Source organism: Eucyclogobius newberryi, unplaced genomic scaffold (assembly GCF_026437365.1).
Source record: "Eucyclogobius newberryi isolate DKJ021-1_F unplaced genomic scaffold, fEucNew1.0.hap1 SCAF_22, whole genome shotgun sequence".
NCBI classification, from domain to species: Eukaryota; Metazoa; Chordata; class Actinopteri; order Gobiiformes; family Gobiidae; genus Eucyclogobius; species Eucyclogobius newberryi.
The window spans coordinates 24,060,392-24,076,544 of NW_027315857.1; the positions used below are offsets into that span (position 1 = coordinate 24,060,392).

At 43.0% G+C, this 16,153-nt stretch overlaps 2 protein-coding genes across 2 annotated transcripts in view; both read right to left on the reverse strand.

Moving 5' to 3' along the window:
* Window positions 1-5,891: 5,891 nt before the first annotated feature.
* Window positions 5,892-9,505, reverse strand: LOC140371555 (perlucin-like). The gene is made up of 6 exons (XM_072458726.1): window positions 9,442-9,505; window positions 7,955-8,002; window positions 7,801-7,895; window positions 7,599-7,742; window positions 6,030-6,141; window positions 5,892-5,968 (listed from the first exon to the last, which is right to left on the reverse strand). Exons 1-6 carry the CDS (start codon window positions 9,503-9,505, stop codon window positions 5,892-5,894), a joined length of 540 nt encoding a protein of 179 aa, XP_072314827.1.
* Window positions 9,506-15,134: 5,629 nt separating this feature from the next.
* trim2b (tripartite motif containing 2b) overlaps window positions 15,135-16,153 on the reverse strand; it is a 14,922-nt gene continuing 13,903 nt past the window's right edge. The window contains exons 12-13 of the mRNA XM_072458805.1: window positions 15,922-16,062; window positions 15,135-15,329 (exon numbers count right to left, since the gene is read on the reverse strand). Coding sequence (XP_072314906.1) covers window positions 15,177-15,329; window positions 15,922-16,062 — 294 coding nt within the window. The 3' untranslated portion in view covers window positions 15,135-15,176. The remainder of the gene's footprint in view (window positions 15,330-15,921; window positions 16,063-16,153) is intronic.

Below are 16,153 nucleotides of genomic sequence, written 5' to 3' on the forward strand. Positions count from 1 at the left end.
CTGTTTGTTTAACCTTTTGGACTGAGAAAAGAAGACATTTCAGGTGAAACTATAACATTTCTAAGCAAACAAGGAAATGGACGCCCCAAAAAGACATACTGCACGTTTAATGGCAAGGAATACATTTGCAATGAATAAGCCTGATAAGTAAAAAAATATGCTCATACATACATTAACTAATATATGACTGAAAGAAAAAAAAAGTGCTTCCATTCCTTTGACAATGTTGTGTATTGTTGTGTATTTTCCAGGAAAGACTCATCAGTCGTTCCTCGTGTCGTTCCATCCAGCGCCATAAGGCAAGATTATTAGTAGAGCACAATTTGTACACAAGGCAATTCAAAGTGCTTCACACAACCGGGAAAAAAAATGCCAAAAAATCACAACATGACATGACAGAAATTACAAAACAGTTCAAGACATAAAAGTGAAGAGTTTGAAGAAAATCCTTTCAGTCAAATGCACAGCTAAACAAAACTGTTTTTGCTCCTGTTTTTGCTGTTTGTGTTTTTGAACTATTTACCTTCATAGTGCTACATTTTGGCGTTGTCGGAAGGATTATCGAATTAAACAGGTTCTAGTTATTGTGAATTCGATGGTCCTGTTGTAAAATCACTTTATTGGCGCAAGTAATGAAAAAAAAAATCAGTTTACCAGCAGGTGTGACTGAAGTCTCATCACATTCCAGAACAGGTGGATCTGTCTAAGCTGTCCAGTGAGGAGCAGTGTTTCCTCCTGAGGACGTACGGTTCTGTGTTCGCTGTCTGTGACCAGAACTCACGACATCCCACTCTTGAATGATGTCCCAGTCAGGCAATGCCATCGCCAGTCCCTTCTTCTGACTATGAGCTTGTGAAGGAGCACATTCATCTCACATTCATAAGCTCTTGGAGGCGCAGGCGATTAGGGAGAGCTCAAGCCCCTTTGCCTCTCCCATTGTTCTTGTCCGTAAGAAGGATGGAAGCCTCAGACTCTCGTCGATTATTGACTGCTTAACAATTAGATCCGAAGAGATGTGTTTTCACTCCCCCGTATTGAGGTGTCCCTTGACGCCCTGACCGGTGCCCGCTGGTTCTCTACAATGGACTTGGGCAGCGGGTACAATCAGGCACTCGTCACAGAGCGTGATCGACACAAAACAATATTTTGCACGGCGTTTGGGTTATTTTAGTGGAACCGTATGCCTTTCGGGCTCTGCAATGCCCCCGGCACTTTCCAGCCTCTGATGCAACGCATTTTTGGGGACCAACAGTGCCAGTCCCTCCTTTTGTACCTGGATGACATTGTGGTGTTTTCATCCACACTCAAGGAACATCTGGAGAGGCTGGCTGTCGTGCTGGAGAGGCCGCAGAGGGTCTGAAGGCTAAACTGAGTGAATGCAGTTTTTTAAAGACAAAGATGAACTACCTCGGGCATGTCATCTCTGACCAGGGGGCAGCCTTTAGTCAAAAGACTAAAAACTAAACATTTCTGGCATCATATAACATTTATTTAAAAAAAAGAAACATTAAAATTTAACAGCTTAACAGTCACTTGAAAACTCGCTCTCAAATAAACTCTCAAAACTTGAACAATATAATATAATTATGTTACATATTTACATAATATGGCATTTGATTCATACAGTATGAATATTCTGTCCATCTGTGAATATGTCTTGTCCTTTACGATCGGGAAATTTCACTTGCTGCAGCACGACGTACGCGTTGATAAAACGATGGTAGTTTCTAGTCCCTGAACATCCTTTGGTTTGTTTATCAGCAGAAGCTATGAACTCTCCAAATAATGTCACCTGTCGCGGCATGTTTGTTTATGGTCCACGGGCCCTACGGCACATCCCATTCAACCGCTACACCAGCACCATGCACCAGCACCATGCACCATGCACCAGCACCAGCACCATGCACCAGCACCATGCACCATGCACCATGCACCATGCACCAGCACCATGCACCATGCACCAGCACCATGTACCAGCACCATGCACCAGCACCATGCACCATGCACCAGCACCAGCACCATGCACCAGCACCATGCACCATGCACCATGCACCATGCACCATGCACCAGCACCATGCACCATGCACCAGCACCATGCACCATGCACCAGCACCATGTACCAGCACCATGCACCAGCACCATGCACCAGCACCAGCACCATGCACCATGCACCATGCACCAGCACCAGCACCATGCACCAGCACCATGCACCATGCACCATGCACCATGCACCAGCACCATGCACCATGCACCAGCACCATGTACCAGCACCATGCACCAGCACCATGCACCATGCACCAGCACCATGTACCAGCACCATGCACCATGCACCAGCACCATGCACCATGCACCAGCACCATGCACCATGCACCAGCACCATGTACCAGCACCATGCACCATGCACCAGCACCATGCACCATGCACCATGCACCAGCACCATGCACCATGCACCATGCACCAGCACCATGCACCAGCACCATGTACCAGCACCATGCACCAGCACCATGTACCAGCACCATGCACCATGCACCAGCACCATGCACCATGCACCAGCACCATGCACCATGCACCAGCACCATGCACCAGCACCATGCACCAGCACCATGCACCAGCACCATGCACCATGCACCAGCACCATGCACCATGCACCAGCACCATGCACCATGCACCAGCACCATGCACCAGCACCATGCACCAGCACCATGCACCATGCACCAGCACCATGCACCAGCACCATGCACCAGCACCATGCACCAGCACCATGCACCAGCAGCAGCACCATGCACCAGCACCATGCACCAGCACCATGCACCAGCACCATGTACCAGCACCATGCACCATGCACCAGCATCATGCACCAGCACCATGCACCAGCACCATGCACCAGCACCATGCACCAGCTCCATGCACCAGCAGCAGCACCATGCACCAGCACCATGCACCAGCACCATGCACCAGCACCATGTACCAGCACCATGCACCATGCACCAGCATCATGCACCAGCACCATGCACCAGCACCATGCACCAGCTCCATGCACCAGCACCATGCACCAGCACCATGCACCAGCACCATGCACCAGCACCATGCACCATGCACCAGCACCATGCGCCAGCAACAGCACCATGCACCAGCACCAGCACCATGCGCCAGCACCATGCACCAGCACCATGCACCAGCACCATGCACCATGCACCAGCACCATGCACCAGCACCATGCACCAGCACCATGCACCAGCATCATGCACCATGCACCAGCACCATGCACCAGCATCATGCACCAGCACCATGCACCATGCACCATGCACCAGCACCATGCACCAGCACCAGCACCATGCACCATGCACCATGCACCAGCACCATGCACCAGCACCAGCACCATGCACCATGCACCAGCACCATGCACCAGCACCATGCACCAGCACCATGCACCAGCAACATGCACCATGCACCAGCACCATGCACCAGCACCATGCACCAGCATCATGCACCAGCACCATGCACCATGCACCAGCACCATGCACCAGCACCAGCACCATGCACCAGCATCATGCACCAGCACCATGCACCAGCACCATGCACCAGCACCATGCACCAGCACCATGCACCAGCTCCATGCACCAGCACCATGCACCAGCACCATGCACCAGCACCAGCACCATGCACCATGCACCAGCACCATGCACCAGCACCATGCACCAGCACCATGCACCAGCACCAGCACCATGCACCAGCACCATGCACCAGCACCATGCACCATGCACCATGCACCAGCACCATGCACCATGCACCAGCACCATGCACCAGCACCATGCACCAGCACCATGCACCAGCACCATGCACCAGCACCATGCACCAGCACCAGCACCATGCACCAGCACCATGCACCAGCACCATGCACCATGCACCATGCACCAGCACCATGCACCATGCACCAGCACCATGCACCAGCACCATGCACCAGCACCATGCACCAGCACCATGCACCAGCACCAGCACCATGCACCAGCACCATGCACCAGCACCATGCACCAGCACCATGCACCAGCACCATGCACCAGCTCCATGCACCAGCACCATGCACCAGCACCATGCACTAGCACCATGCACCAGCACCATGCACCAGCACCATGCACCAGCACCATGCACCAGCACCATGCACCAGCACCATGCACCAGCACCAGCACCATGCACCAGCACCATGCACCAGCTCCATGCACCAGCACCATGCACCAGCACCATGCACTAGCACCATGCACCAGCACCATGCACTAGCACCATGCACCATGCACCAGCACCATGCACCAGCACCATGCACCAGCACCATGCACCAGCACCATGCACCAGCACCATGCACCATGCACCATGCACCATGCACCAGCACCATGTAGATTCAACTCGCTCAACAAGGAGGTGATTTAAACTACGTTTCTGATTGGCTGCTGTAAATCGCTATGCGCGTTACATTTTACAACAAGCAAAGTCATGAGTGTGTGATGTCATGGATGTCGGCCTGATGCTCGTTGCTGAGCATGTTTTAGCATTTCAAAACAATTACTGCCACAACGATGTATTAAAGCTTCAAAGCAACTAAAAGACGAAAAGTAGGTACAACCCCCCCAGATGAAAAATATTTTGTCTTTTTCAGTTTCAACCTATTTTGAGATGATCCCTAAGCAAGTTCGAGGTAGTGTCTAGCTGTTCCACACCCACCACGGCCACCGAGTTGCGGTATTTTCTTGAAATTTGCTAATTCGTCGCTTTGTGTAGGGCTTTGTGAAGTTGGCCACCCCCCTGCACCGCAGAGTTCTGACGTTCTGACAGAAAGAAGCCAGTTCTGAGTGCTGTTTACGTAGACTGAGGAATGGCAACGGAGCATATGCAGATTTCTCTCGTCCCTTCATATTGGAGGTCGACGCCAGCCACAGCGGCTTGGATGCAGTCATTTCGTAGGAGGAGTGGTGGGGGACGTGGTCTGGCATGCAGAAAAACACAAATTTTCCCCAGTTTTAAGACGTTTCCTGGTGGATTCTGTGTATTTCACGCACAAATAATCCATGTTGAGTCATAATTGGGCCTGTCATTACCTCTGTAAAGCAAATTATTGGATATGTATACACACTGGGGCCATTAAAACACTTAATCCTTCTCCATATGGTCACATCTTTGGGCCTGTACGGTACAATATCCTAAAGTTTCAGCTCTTCTACATTCAAATAAATGGTTTTATGTTCAATGAGGTGTAACAAAAACTAGAAAGCTTCAATTATTATTTAAAGAATTTGACCACCTTTTTGGGCATCAGATAAAGTACAAATATGTAAACAACAGAAAATTGTATTTAGCAAACGGCCACCGGGGGGCACTCTAGCAGGGAGCGCAAGCGTTTGACACACTAGAAGAAGACTCTAGTGGACAGTAGAAGCACTGTCCAGGGGAAACGTTGTGTTCTCTATATTTAAAGCTTCAAAAAGCTGTGTGTTTTATTACAATCAGACTCATATTCACGGAGAAATTAGTTTAATTAGTCGCACAGCGGACCGCGGGCGCGCCACGAGACCCCCGGTTCAAAAGACGACGTATTATATTTGCGTGTAAATATCTCATGTTACAACGTGGGCACCTGCGGTTTACTGTCAGGTGCGGCCCGTATATGTACAAGTTCTATTCTCTTTGTCAATTTCATGTGCGCAGCTTTTATTCAGGAGCGCCGTACAGCCCGTAGAGCACGGTAAAGCTAGCTTGCCCCGACATGCTAATGTAAGCACACAGTTGTAATGAACGTGATTTGACACAAACAATCAAACAATCATGATTTAATCAAAATACAACTCCAGGAATCAACGCTAGAGCATGATTTTGGACACGTTTGTAAAGACGCCTCATTCTGCTTATGTTTGCGGGGGCTTTCTCTCGCAGAAATAAGGGCGACTGAGCGCGCAGTCGTGGTCGTCCCAGCAGTTCTCGCCTGTGGAAAAAGAAACACGTGGGTCTTTCCGCGTCCATCCGTGCATGATGAGCGCATTTACCGTTGTAGTTGGTGACGGCGCAGTGCTGCTTCCCGCCGTAGTTGTTTGGCTCTCCTTTGCACCAGTTTGTGAAGCGCACGCGCTCGCTGTTCACCCACAGCCAAACGCCGTCCTGCAAAGCAAACAAGTACGGAAGGTCGCGCGTACATTTTTGTGAATTTTTTCTGAATTTTAGTCGCTGAATTTTGCAGTGTACGTTTTCAATGTGTTTTTCCTCAGTTCCAATTTTTTTTTTTAATCGAAATAGACAAATATTGTCATAAATGTATTTCAGACCCTGGTAAATTTTAAACTTTTTTTTTTTTTTTTTTACCATGACATTTTTTGTAGTGTATGTTTTCTGTGTTTTTCTCGACAACAACAACAACAACAACAACAGAAATACACCTTTTAAATATTCAGTGCCTATATTTCTGGCCCTCAAATTCAACAGAATGTAAAATAAGGTGTGAAAAAAGTTTTGTATATATAAGTTTATAATTGTACTTCCTGGTTGGGGTAATTCCACAGCTGTTACCATAGCAACCAGACTGTAAACAAGAGCCAAACTCCACATAAATGACACAACAGTTCTGATCTGACGCACAATAAGACCATAAAACATCTTTATTTAGTCCAACCATGGTTTAAACTGTCTCCGTGTCACACACTGATGACATCACAGAGGGATTCAGCTCTACTTCCTGTCATTTTAAACTCACATTTCAAACTGGCTGGTTGGAGTTAATCCTGTTTTGCCCTGCATCTGAGGCTCTCGTGCTTGGAAATGTTCTGTTTTCATCTATCCCCTATCCCCGCCCACATCCCTGTACTTAGTTGGAGATAATTGGAAATTAAGAGTGACACGTGTTGAGTTCTAAAATGTCACGTAGCCACTTTTCAAAAATAAAACCATATCCATGACAACCCGCTGATTGCTACGGTGAAATGTGACTATGAAGAGGCGGGGTTTATCACTATGAAGAGGCGGGGCTCATCAGTTCTGCCGCTTTGAACAGGAAGTCAGTGGCTCTTTTTCAGTTATTCAGCCGTTTACGACCAATACGGCTGTTTACAATGAACATAATGTTAAATTATGATCTACATCTGGTAAAGTTCAATACTATTACCAGGAAAAAAGCATAATTTTTCTCCTTTAAAAGAAGAATTAGAATTTTCAAATTGAGGAAAACATAAGATTGCCGCTCTTTCTGCTCCTCTTCATTCATTCTTTGTGTAACTGTATGTCACAGATAATGTATTTTATGTTTATGTATAATATAAGAAAAATAAAAATGAATAAAATAAATAAAATAATGAATAAAATTAAAAAAATTAAAATTAAATTAAATAAAACCAGTGAAACAAATAAATTATATGAAGTAAATAAAGTAAATTAAATAGATACAATGAAATGAATGAAATGAATGAAATGAATACATTAAATAAATTAAGTGAATATAGTACAGCAAAGGAAATTCATAATAAAAAAAAATATTCAAGGTTAAAATAAACAAATCGAAATTCAGCGGCGTTTAAAATTCTTAATCCGCTGAAAAAACAAAGTCTCTCTAACAAATGACATTTTACTGTTGAATCTGACACGGTACTGACATATTGTGCATCCGAGAACCCAATCCAAGCGTCCATTCTCCAGGAGAGACTTCTCAGAAAGTCGTTGAGCGCTCTGTTTTGGACGACGGCGAGAGTTCCCCCGAGCGCCTGGCAGTAAAGCTGGAGGAAACGGATCAGTTACAAACTCGACCAAAAAGGCTTCACCGCCTCGAGTTACCTGAGCGTAGGCCCACTGTCTAGGGTCCCACACAAACACGTATTGGCGGCCTCCGTAGGGACACCAGGTTCCAGGGTTACACGCGGCTCGTTTGACTGGAAAAGAAGGTTTTTGTTACACGTCGCACTTAAACGGAAAAGAAAACGTGGCTTACTCCTTTTTGCATCGTCCACGTCTTCGTTTGATGAGAGAAAACTGGTGTCTGCAAGAAAAACACGAGTTTGAAAGTTACACATGCAAATAATAGTAGTTCTAGTCGAAATGAAGTCTCGGTTTTGATGTGAATTATGGCTATATTGTATTATATTATATTGATCAATCACAATTTGGGGATTTTGGCTACGTTCACACTGCAGGTCAAATGTGATCAAGATCTGATTTTCATGTAATGTTTTCCCAGATAAATAAGGCATTTTGTGTAAAGAAGAGCCAAAATTGCGTATATTTGGGAAAAATTGGACAAAAGTGTTGAAATCTCCTGCTTTGTTTTGTCGACACATTAAAATAATAGAAGGTATTTTGGATTTCTTATTTAGTATTTGAGTAAAGTTGGTCTTACTGAAATTTTTGCCTCATTTTCTTTTTAGTTAAAACTTAATGATCTCGACAAATCCCTTTGTACAACACGTCAGAACTTTTACGATGTATAAATTTATGGATGCGAGTCGATTATGTCAAATAATCGAACGCATTTCACACATTTTTAAACAACTATTTATACAATCGATTAACGAAATTGGTTAATCGATTGTGCTTTTTTCCAAGTTTCCAGTGAAATTTTGAATATCTACAGGCAATTTCAGAGTTTGGAAGTGAAAAATAAAAAGTCCGAGTGTGCGAAGGCAGAGGATCTTTTCTGGATTAACTGAAGTGTCAGAAAAAGTCTGAACTCGGCTCCAGACTGCATGTTTTTACTGACAGAGGATTGGCTTTTAACTATTTCCATTCTTCCCATGAATCTCATTTATTACTGATATAAAAAAAAATCTAGGTTAAAAAATGAGGCAAAATTTGAATGTTTTGGACAATTTTAATCTAGTTAAATCAAAAACTAATAAATCCAAAATCCCCTCTGTAAAGATTTTTGTGTCTAATACGTCAACAAGATGATCACATTTAACACATCACATTTGACAGGTGTTTACAATATTCTAGTTTTGACTTTATTTGATTTATTTATACTTGTCGTACATGTAAATGATAGTTTTACACCGATCGAGCAGCTATTTGTGGAGAAAACGTTGAAAAATCAGTAGAAAATGACAGGAAGTGACATCACACCAGGGACACTCATTCCAGTCAAAGTTTATGCAGAATTTAACCAAAAGAAACAACTTTTTTTACTCTCTAAACATTAATTCAACAAACTGAAAATTATGAATTTAAAAAAAATATTATTCTGTGATAAGATTTTTTTTTTTTTTTTTTTAAGCTAAATTCAAAATATTTTTTATCTTAACTGCATTTTACTTCAATGCGTCGTCCGACCTGCAGGGGCGCTTTAACTATCCCAAAATATGTGACATTTTGGCCGTTTTTACATAAAATGACATAATGAAAAACTTGCAATCAATTTTTTTTCTTTTTTCTTAGCTTTGGGACAACTACATTTTGATGAATCTCAGCTTTGAATAAACTCACCGACGGCGACGACGAGCAGACACAACACCAGCAGCTCCATGACGCACACGTCCAAACACCGCATGCGGAGGATTTCAAAAAAGAAAAAAAAACCTTGTCCGTTCTAAGAAAACTGCGCAGCAACAGAACGAGGCCAGCGCTTCCACCTCTTCGGTCCGTCGTTCTGAACAAACTGTGCCACTTTGAGAAAAGAAACAAAAACACCCAGATTCAGTTTCTTTCGCGGCCGTCACTGATATTCCTGAACTCGCCGCTTCGTTTGTTTCCACTTTTTCACTCGGCGCTTTGCTTTTTCACACCCGCACAGCGCGTTTATCTGGACGAATGTCGACTTAAAAACCTCTAAACGGCGTGAAATTATCCCCCGATCGTCGCCGTGGAGTCGATATACAATGATAAAGTTCATATCGCGTTAAAAACCAAGTCTAAGTGAAGATGTTCATTTCATTCATTGCGTACCGTATTTTCTTGACTATAAGTCGCACCTTTTTTCATAGTTTTGGCCGGGGTGCGACTTATACTTATATTTATACTTATATACTTATACTCCGGAGCGACTTATATGTGATATTATTTGTTATTTTCACACTTGCAACAGCATTTTATACTCCAGTGCGACTTATATATGTTTTTTTTATTCTCTATTATGCATTTTTTGGCTGGTGCGACTTATACTCTGGAAAATAGGGTAGTTGGTTTTCCCATCAAACATATGAATATTCTGGATTGTATATCGCATATCAACATTTACTTGAGCAACTTTTTCACGGAGTGTGCTTTCTGGACTACTTTTTGGACATTTATTTGTGCTTGAATTTCTCGCTGTAGTTTGAAGTTACAGCGTCTTCAAAGTGTAAAAGTGTCGTTTCTTCTTCTCGCTGCGAGGAAATCGACAAAAACTTTACGTCGACAATATGAAACGGATTGAACGTTTGTGTTTCTCGCGCTGCTCCATTTTTGCGTCTTTCGTTTGAAAAATTTGAAAAATTTTGAGCATATAAGATACATATCTTTCTACTTTTCGTGTCGACCCTTTGAAAATACAAAATTTTTAAATCCAACCAAGATTTATTCACTTGAAACAAGATAAGTCACATTTTGTGACTAGATTTAAGACATTTCTACTAAATAAACGCAACATAAGTAAGATTATTAAGCTCATTTCAAGAATTGTTGTTCAGTAAAATATATATTGATAATTTCACTTATTTCAAGGACATTTTTTGCCTAAAACAAGTGCATTTTTTTTGTTTTAAGAAGGTGTAATTTTGCAGTTAACAGTTTTTCGTCCTCCACATTACATACATTTCAAATTATAAATACAATACCTCTTAAATTACTCTTACTTGAGTATACTTTTTGGACCACATTGTACTTCTACAATTGACCTGTAGGGTGCGCTTTCTCTATGTTTTGACGACACTCGGCGCTACTTCCTGTAATTTTTTGGAAAAAATTTCAAAAACTGCCACTCGACTGACATAAAACTATGATAAATATTAACACAACAACAAAAACAAAAACCCATTAAATTTTTGAAAAAAAATTCAAAACAGAAAAATCCCACAAAAATCAGCGACTCACCAATTCACATTTAATTCATTTAAAATGCGTTGCCAGGGAGACGGACAAAGACGGGACATTTTCGCCATGACTTTATTTGAAAAGAAAAAAGAGCAACATTTCTAATAATTAAGGCTAAAAGTTCAACCAAGTCCACTTAAAAGATGAAAATGCCCGATTCGATTTTCATTCAGATTTCAGCATTCAGAGAAAAGACCCACAATATTTACATTGTTTCGATCTCGTTTCACGCGTCGTTTTGAAGCGTCGGCAAGGAATAAAAGAGATAAATACTGTCTGATGGATACAAACAATGAATAAAATAACAAAGTAGATGAAAAAGCGTTAAAAACAGACTTTGTTTGGGATGAACGTCGATAGATGGCGCTCAATTTGATCTCAACATTTCAGATAAACTTTAACTTTATGAGAAATTCACCGTTTTCTGAAAGCAACATCCAAACTTACGCACCTCAAAGTTTATCATTTTTTGTAACAGATTTGCCCCACAAACTTCATTTTAACCGACATTTCAACTGACAACAACCACGTAATCAGTGAGCGAGGCCATCACGTCTGTTAAATGTTAATAATGTCCTTGTTTCGAGGATATTTAGACGGGCTTAAAGTAAGTTTGCCAATGGAACCAGCAAAAAATATCTTGTTTTATTTAAAATGAGATAAAAAAAAAATGCTCCTACACTTGAATTATGAACAAAACTTACATGTTATGTTGGCAAATCTTATTTTAAGAAAGTCAAAATATACTTAAATCAAGATAAATACAGCTTAATTCAATCGCTTTTTGACTTATTGTTGTGTGGATTAGTAATTACAGAGATATGAACCATAAAACAGGTCGAAACATCTGCATTTTGACAAATAAACGGCAAATACAACAAAATCGGACTCGAATAGGCCTAATAAATAAATAATAAATACATATGATTATAAATATGCAGATCAAATATATTAAAAAAAGACACATTCAGACGTTCATTTACAAATTCCAACCAATGCAAAATGTGAACATTCAAAATTCAATGGATACAAAAGAAATCATTCAGAAATCTGAACTAATCCAAAGTTACATTTACTTTCAGCAAAAAACATCTTTAAGCAACATTTCTCTTCTCGTTTCACATCGACAATCTGAAACGATTTGGACATTTGTGTTTCCTTCAAATGTGATTTTGTTCCTATTATTTATTTGTTGTTTTGTTTTTTGAAAATCTCCCAAAAATATGGACAAATTCGAAAAATTTTGGAATAAATATGACCATTTTTTTCTTTCTTTAGTTTCTCCTTTCATTTTACCCATTTTATTCCTTCCGTTCTTGCCCTGTTTATTGTTGTTATTTCGTGTTTTGCATTTTGAAAAATAAAAATCTTAATGATTATAAAGAAAAAATAAAATACAAGACATTTTGCTTCCGTATGCAACATTTTTGACGGATTCAATCAGGTCCTGCCATTGAATTTCACAAATTTGAACCGTTTCCAAATACTTCACCTCGTCTGACTCTTTATAACATCATTAATGTTCCACAATAAGGCATTAAAATCCATGAAAACAAGCAGGTGACGTCGCGCAACCAGGCCAAGTTACAGGTAGAGATTATTGTCGGGTGGTTTTAACATCCATAGGGATTCCCTTTTTGCGTTTTTTTTTTTTTTTTGCATTTTTAAAAGTTTTTAGTTGTGTAAATGAATAAATAAAACAAGAAAGTATCAGCAGACGTTAAATGAAAGGCGTGTCTTTTCAAAAACAATCGTTGAGTCAAGCAGAAAAGACTGACACGAGCACATGCGGAATTTAAAGAAACATTCACTTTTCAGACAATCTCCGTATGTACAAAAGAAGAGGCCGTTTCACACTGGAGCGCACGTTTAGAGGGTCACAAACTGTTCAGACCGCAGACCGTCCACCGGGACTAAACCGGGACTAAACCGGGACTAAACCAGGACTAAAACGGGACTAAACCAGGACTAAAACGGGACTAAAACGGGACTAAACCAGGACTAAAACGGGACTAAACCAGGACTAAACCAGGACTAAAACGGGACTAAACCAGGACTAAACCGGGACTAAACCGGGACTAAACCAGGACTAAACCAGGACTAAAACGGGACTAAACCAGGACTAAACCGGGACTAAACCAGGACTAAACCAGGACTAAACCAGGACTAAAACGGGACTAAACCAGGACTAAACCAGGACTTAAACGGGACTAAACCGGGACTAAACCAGGACTAAACCAGGACTAAACCAGGACTAAAACGGGACTAAACCAGGACTAAACCAGTACTAAACTCGGGACTAAACCAGGACTAAAACTGGTCAAAAGACGACGACCAAAGCGGGCCCCAACTTGGTCGAACAAAACCAGGACCAGCTCCAAAGACTAAACCGTCCGATCCCATTTGAAACAGTGGACGGTGTGAACAGTTTGAGATCCACTTTGCCTTGATATTTAATTTTGTTCTAAATATCTTAACTATTAATAACTTTTTTTTTTATAAATGACGGTCGAACAAATGGACAGAGCACTTTTCGGATCGCGCACGCTTCAAAAGGCATTCCTCATTCAACACTGTCACCAAAGTCTCCCCAATCACTCGCTTCCACTTCCATTTTAAAGACACTATATTACGCCAAGTCGACTTTTGGAACTTTCAATCGCGTCATAATCGTGAACGTAGCTGGAGTTTTGTTTTGTTATATCGTGATTAGAAGCGCATTAACGTCTCCTTCAAAAAGCCTATATAAGGCATAATGTAGTACCTTTTATCTCTTGGCTTCGTTCTTCCAAAAATGGTGATTGACAAACTCGCTCCTGCATATTGTTCGGTGTGACGGAGTGTCTTGGCCAGGCGTGAGTCCACAGTTCGTCTCCGCACACCTTTGCACACCTTTGCACACCTTTCGTTCACGGAGCTCGATGGCTGACGGCGACATCGGGAGCTGAAAGGGAAATTCGGTTGTCCCGCGAAGCCACGTTCAAAATTGTACAGCAAGAGTTTAATTGAACCGTGCCGGGCATTTTCTTTCGTGACGTGAACTCGTTTGCGTACAGGGCTGTTGATAAGGGGGGGGTCAAAGGGGTCCCGGGTGTCGACCGCACGATCTCTTGCGTCTTTACGGATGTCACGCTACAAGACGAGATGCATTAATAGTCGGATGACAGAGCGAGTAGCCAGTAGCCGCGACCTAGCCGTTACCTGTTAGCGGAGGCTAGCGCGACATGCTACCGGTGTTTTGGCGTTTGCAAAAGTTAGCGAAGGAAAGGGGAATGACATATTAAAGTCCCGATCACAGCGTTGACAGGGAGTGATCGTGGACTCTCAAATATCAAACAGGTTCTAGTCTTTGTCCCTGTCCCACTCTTGGAGCTACGACTCAAGATTTGAAGCTACGACCCATCATTATCCACGCGATCATAAATCTTTTGTCTCAGACGGCTAAAACGTTTGTATTATTTCCACCAGAGACTAACTGGAGCTCAACAGTCGCCGAGGGTTTTCAAAAGACCTGGAATTCTACTTAAAATCTGCTTCGGAAACTTTGTAAGGTGCTGATTTTAAGTAGCAACCACGTTACAGTTACCGCAACGCCGGTTAGCCGCCGCCTTCACGCCTTTAAACTCTTTTAACGTTAGACCATTTCTAAAACCCTATGACGGAAAATGAATTTGAAAAATACCATGGCAAACTTCAGAGGGGACGGGACTGTTGTGACACCCTTTGTTGTACGTTACATCGAGTTCAAACCGGGAGGAAAAAGCCTAATCCTGAGCGTTGCCGGCGGCGCGATGGCGATCAAAACCTGCTTCTGAACTTCGGGAAAGGAATTGTGAGCGCAAGGTACAATTTAGCTAGATTTATCTACCTGCTTCCTCCTTTTATGGTTTGAAAATCAGATACCCTGGCTTTAAAGGGGGCCCAAATCTTGTCCCGGGCCCCAGAAAGATCTCTGGACGGACCTGCAAGCAAATAAATCCACGTCAAGAATCTGGATGTGCACGAAATTCAACTTTGTCCCTCTGTTGCCGTTCGAAAACTGGATGGATTCGCTTTACGAGCCTGGACGACGCACGGACATCTAAACTCTCAGTGTGTAACTTTAGCCAAAGGTTTACGGGGAAAACTGAACCATTAAAGCCCTGCTGCCGTCACTGCAGATATCTGTAGACTTTGAAGCAGTGGTTCCCGGAGTCCGCGACCACCACGTGTCCGTCCGAGGTGAGGGCCAAACCCTGGGGCCCGTAGAGAGGGTCTGCCGAGGTGTTTATGTAGGACAGGAACGATCCGGCGCCGTCGAAAACCTGCAAGGCGGAAAAGGACTTGAGGCAGCAGAAGCGGGATCGCAAACGTCGACAATCGCCAAGTGGGGCTGGACAGGGAGACATTTTTGGATTCTCTTCAACGATAAACGTGTCCAGGAGCGTTAACGGTTGAGAGAAGGGATGAATATGAACTGCTAAGACAAGACTGACAACCCTAACCCTGGTTTAGGTTACAGAAGTTTGCAAAGGACTTGACAAAGGACAAAAGTTGCGACTATTTTGATTCGATTAGGATGTATCTCGCCGACCTCGTCAACGGTTCTGTTTTTTGGGGGTTTGGCTTGGCTTCGGTAATGATTGACATGCAGGCTATTATGAGTTAATTGATGTTTTAAAGCCGTTTTAATCATTGATGTGAAATATTAGCACTTGTTCAGCAGCGACACATCTTAATCTAGCTGCTTCTTTTATGAACCTGCTTTTGGTGGGTTTGTTTGGTTGTTAGTTTTTGGGTCGGTAGCTTGTTGTCCGCTGAAAATGTACATATCCTGATAGTAGTAGTGATAGAAGTAGTAGTATCAGTAGTAGTAGTAGTAGTAGTAGTAGTAGTAGTAGTAGTAGTAGTACTTACTTGTATCCTGCTGTTGCCCCAGTCGGCCACGATGATGTTTCCGTTCTGATCCACGGCGACTCCGGTGGGAGCGTTAAACTGACCGTTCCCTTCTCCGTTCGACCCAAACTTCAGCACCAGCTCCCCGTCCAACGTGAAGACCTGCACGAGAACCAGGACTGAACCGGGACTGAACCAGGACTGAGCCGGGACTGAACCAGGACTGAGCCAGGACTGAGCCGGGACTGAACAA

What these genes read in the sequence shown, in the direction of transcription:
- LOC140371555 (XM_072458726.1), bottom strand. Translation starts at nt 9,505, where the DNA reads ATGCGGTGTTTGGACGTGTGCGTCATGGAGCTGCTGGTGTTGTGTCTG. An exon ending in GACAGTGGGCCTACGCTCAG is followed by an intron (nt 7,743 to 7,800) that starts GTAACTCGAGGC and finishes CGTTTCCTCCAG; the next exon opens with CTTTACTGCCAGGCGCTCGG. An exon ending in GTACCGTGTCAGATTCAACA is followed by an intron (nt 6,142 to 7,598) that starts GTAAAATGTCAT and finishes TTTGCTTTGCAG; the next exon opens with GACGGCGTTTGGCTGTGGGT.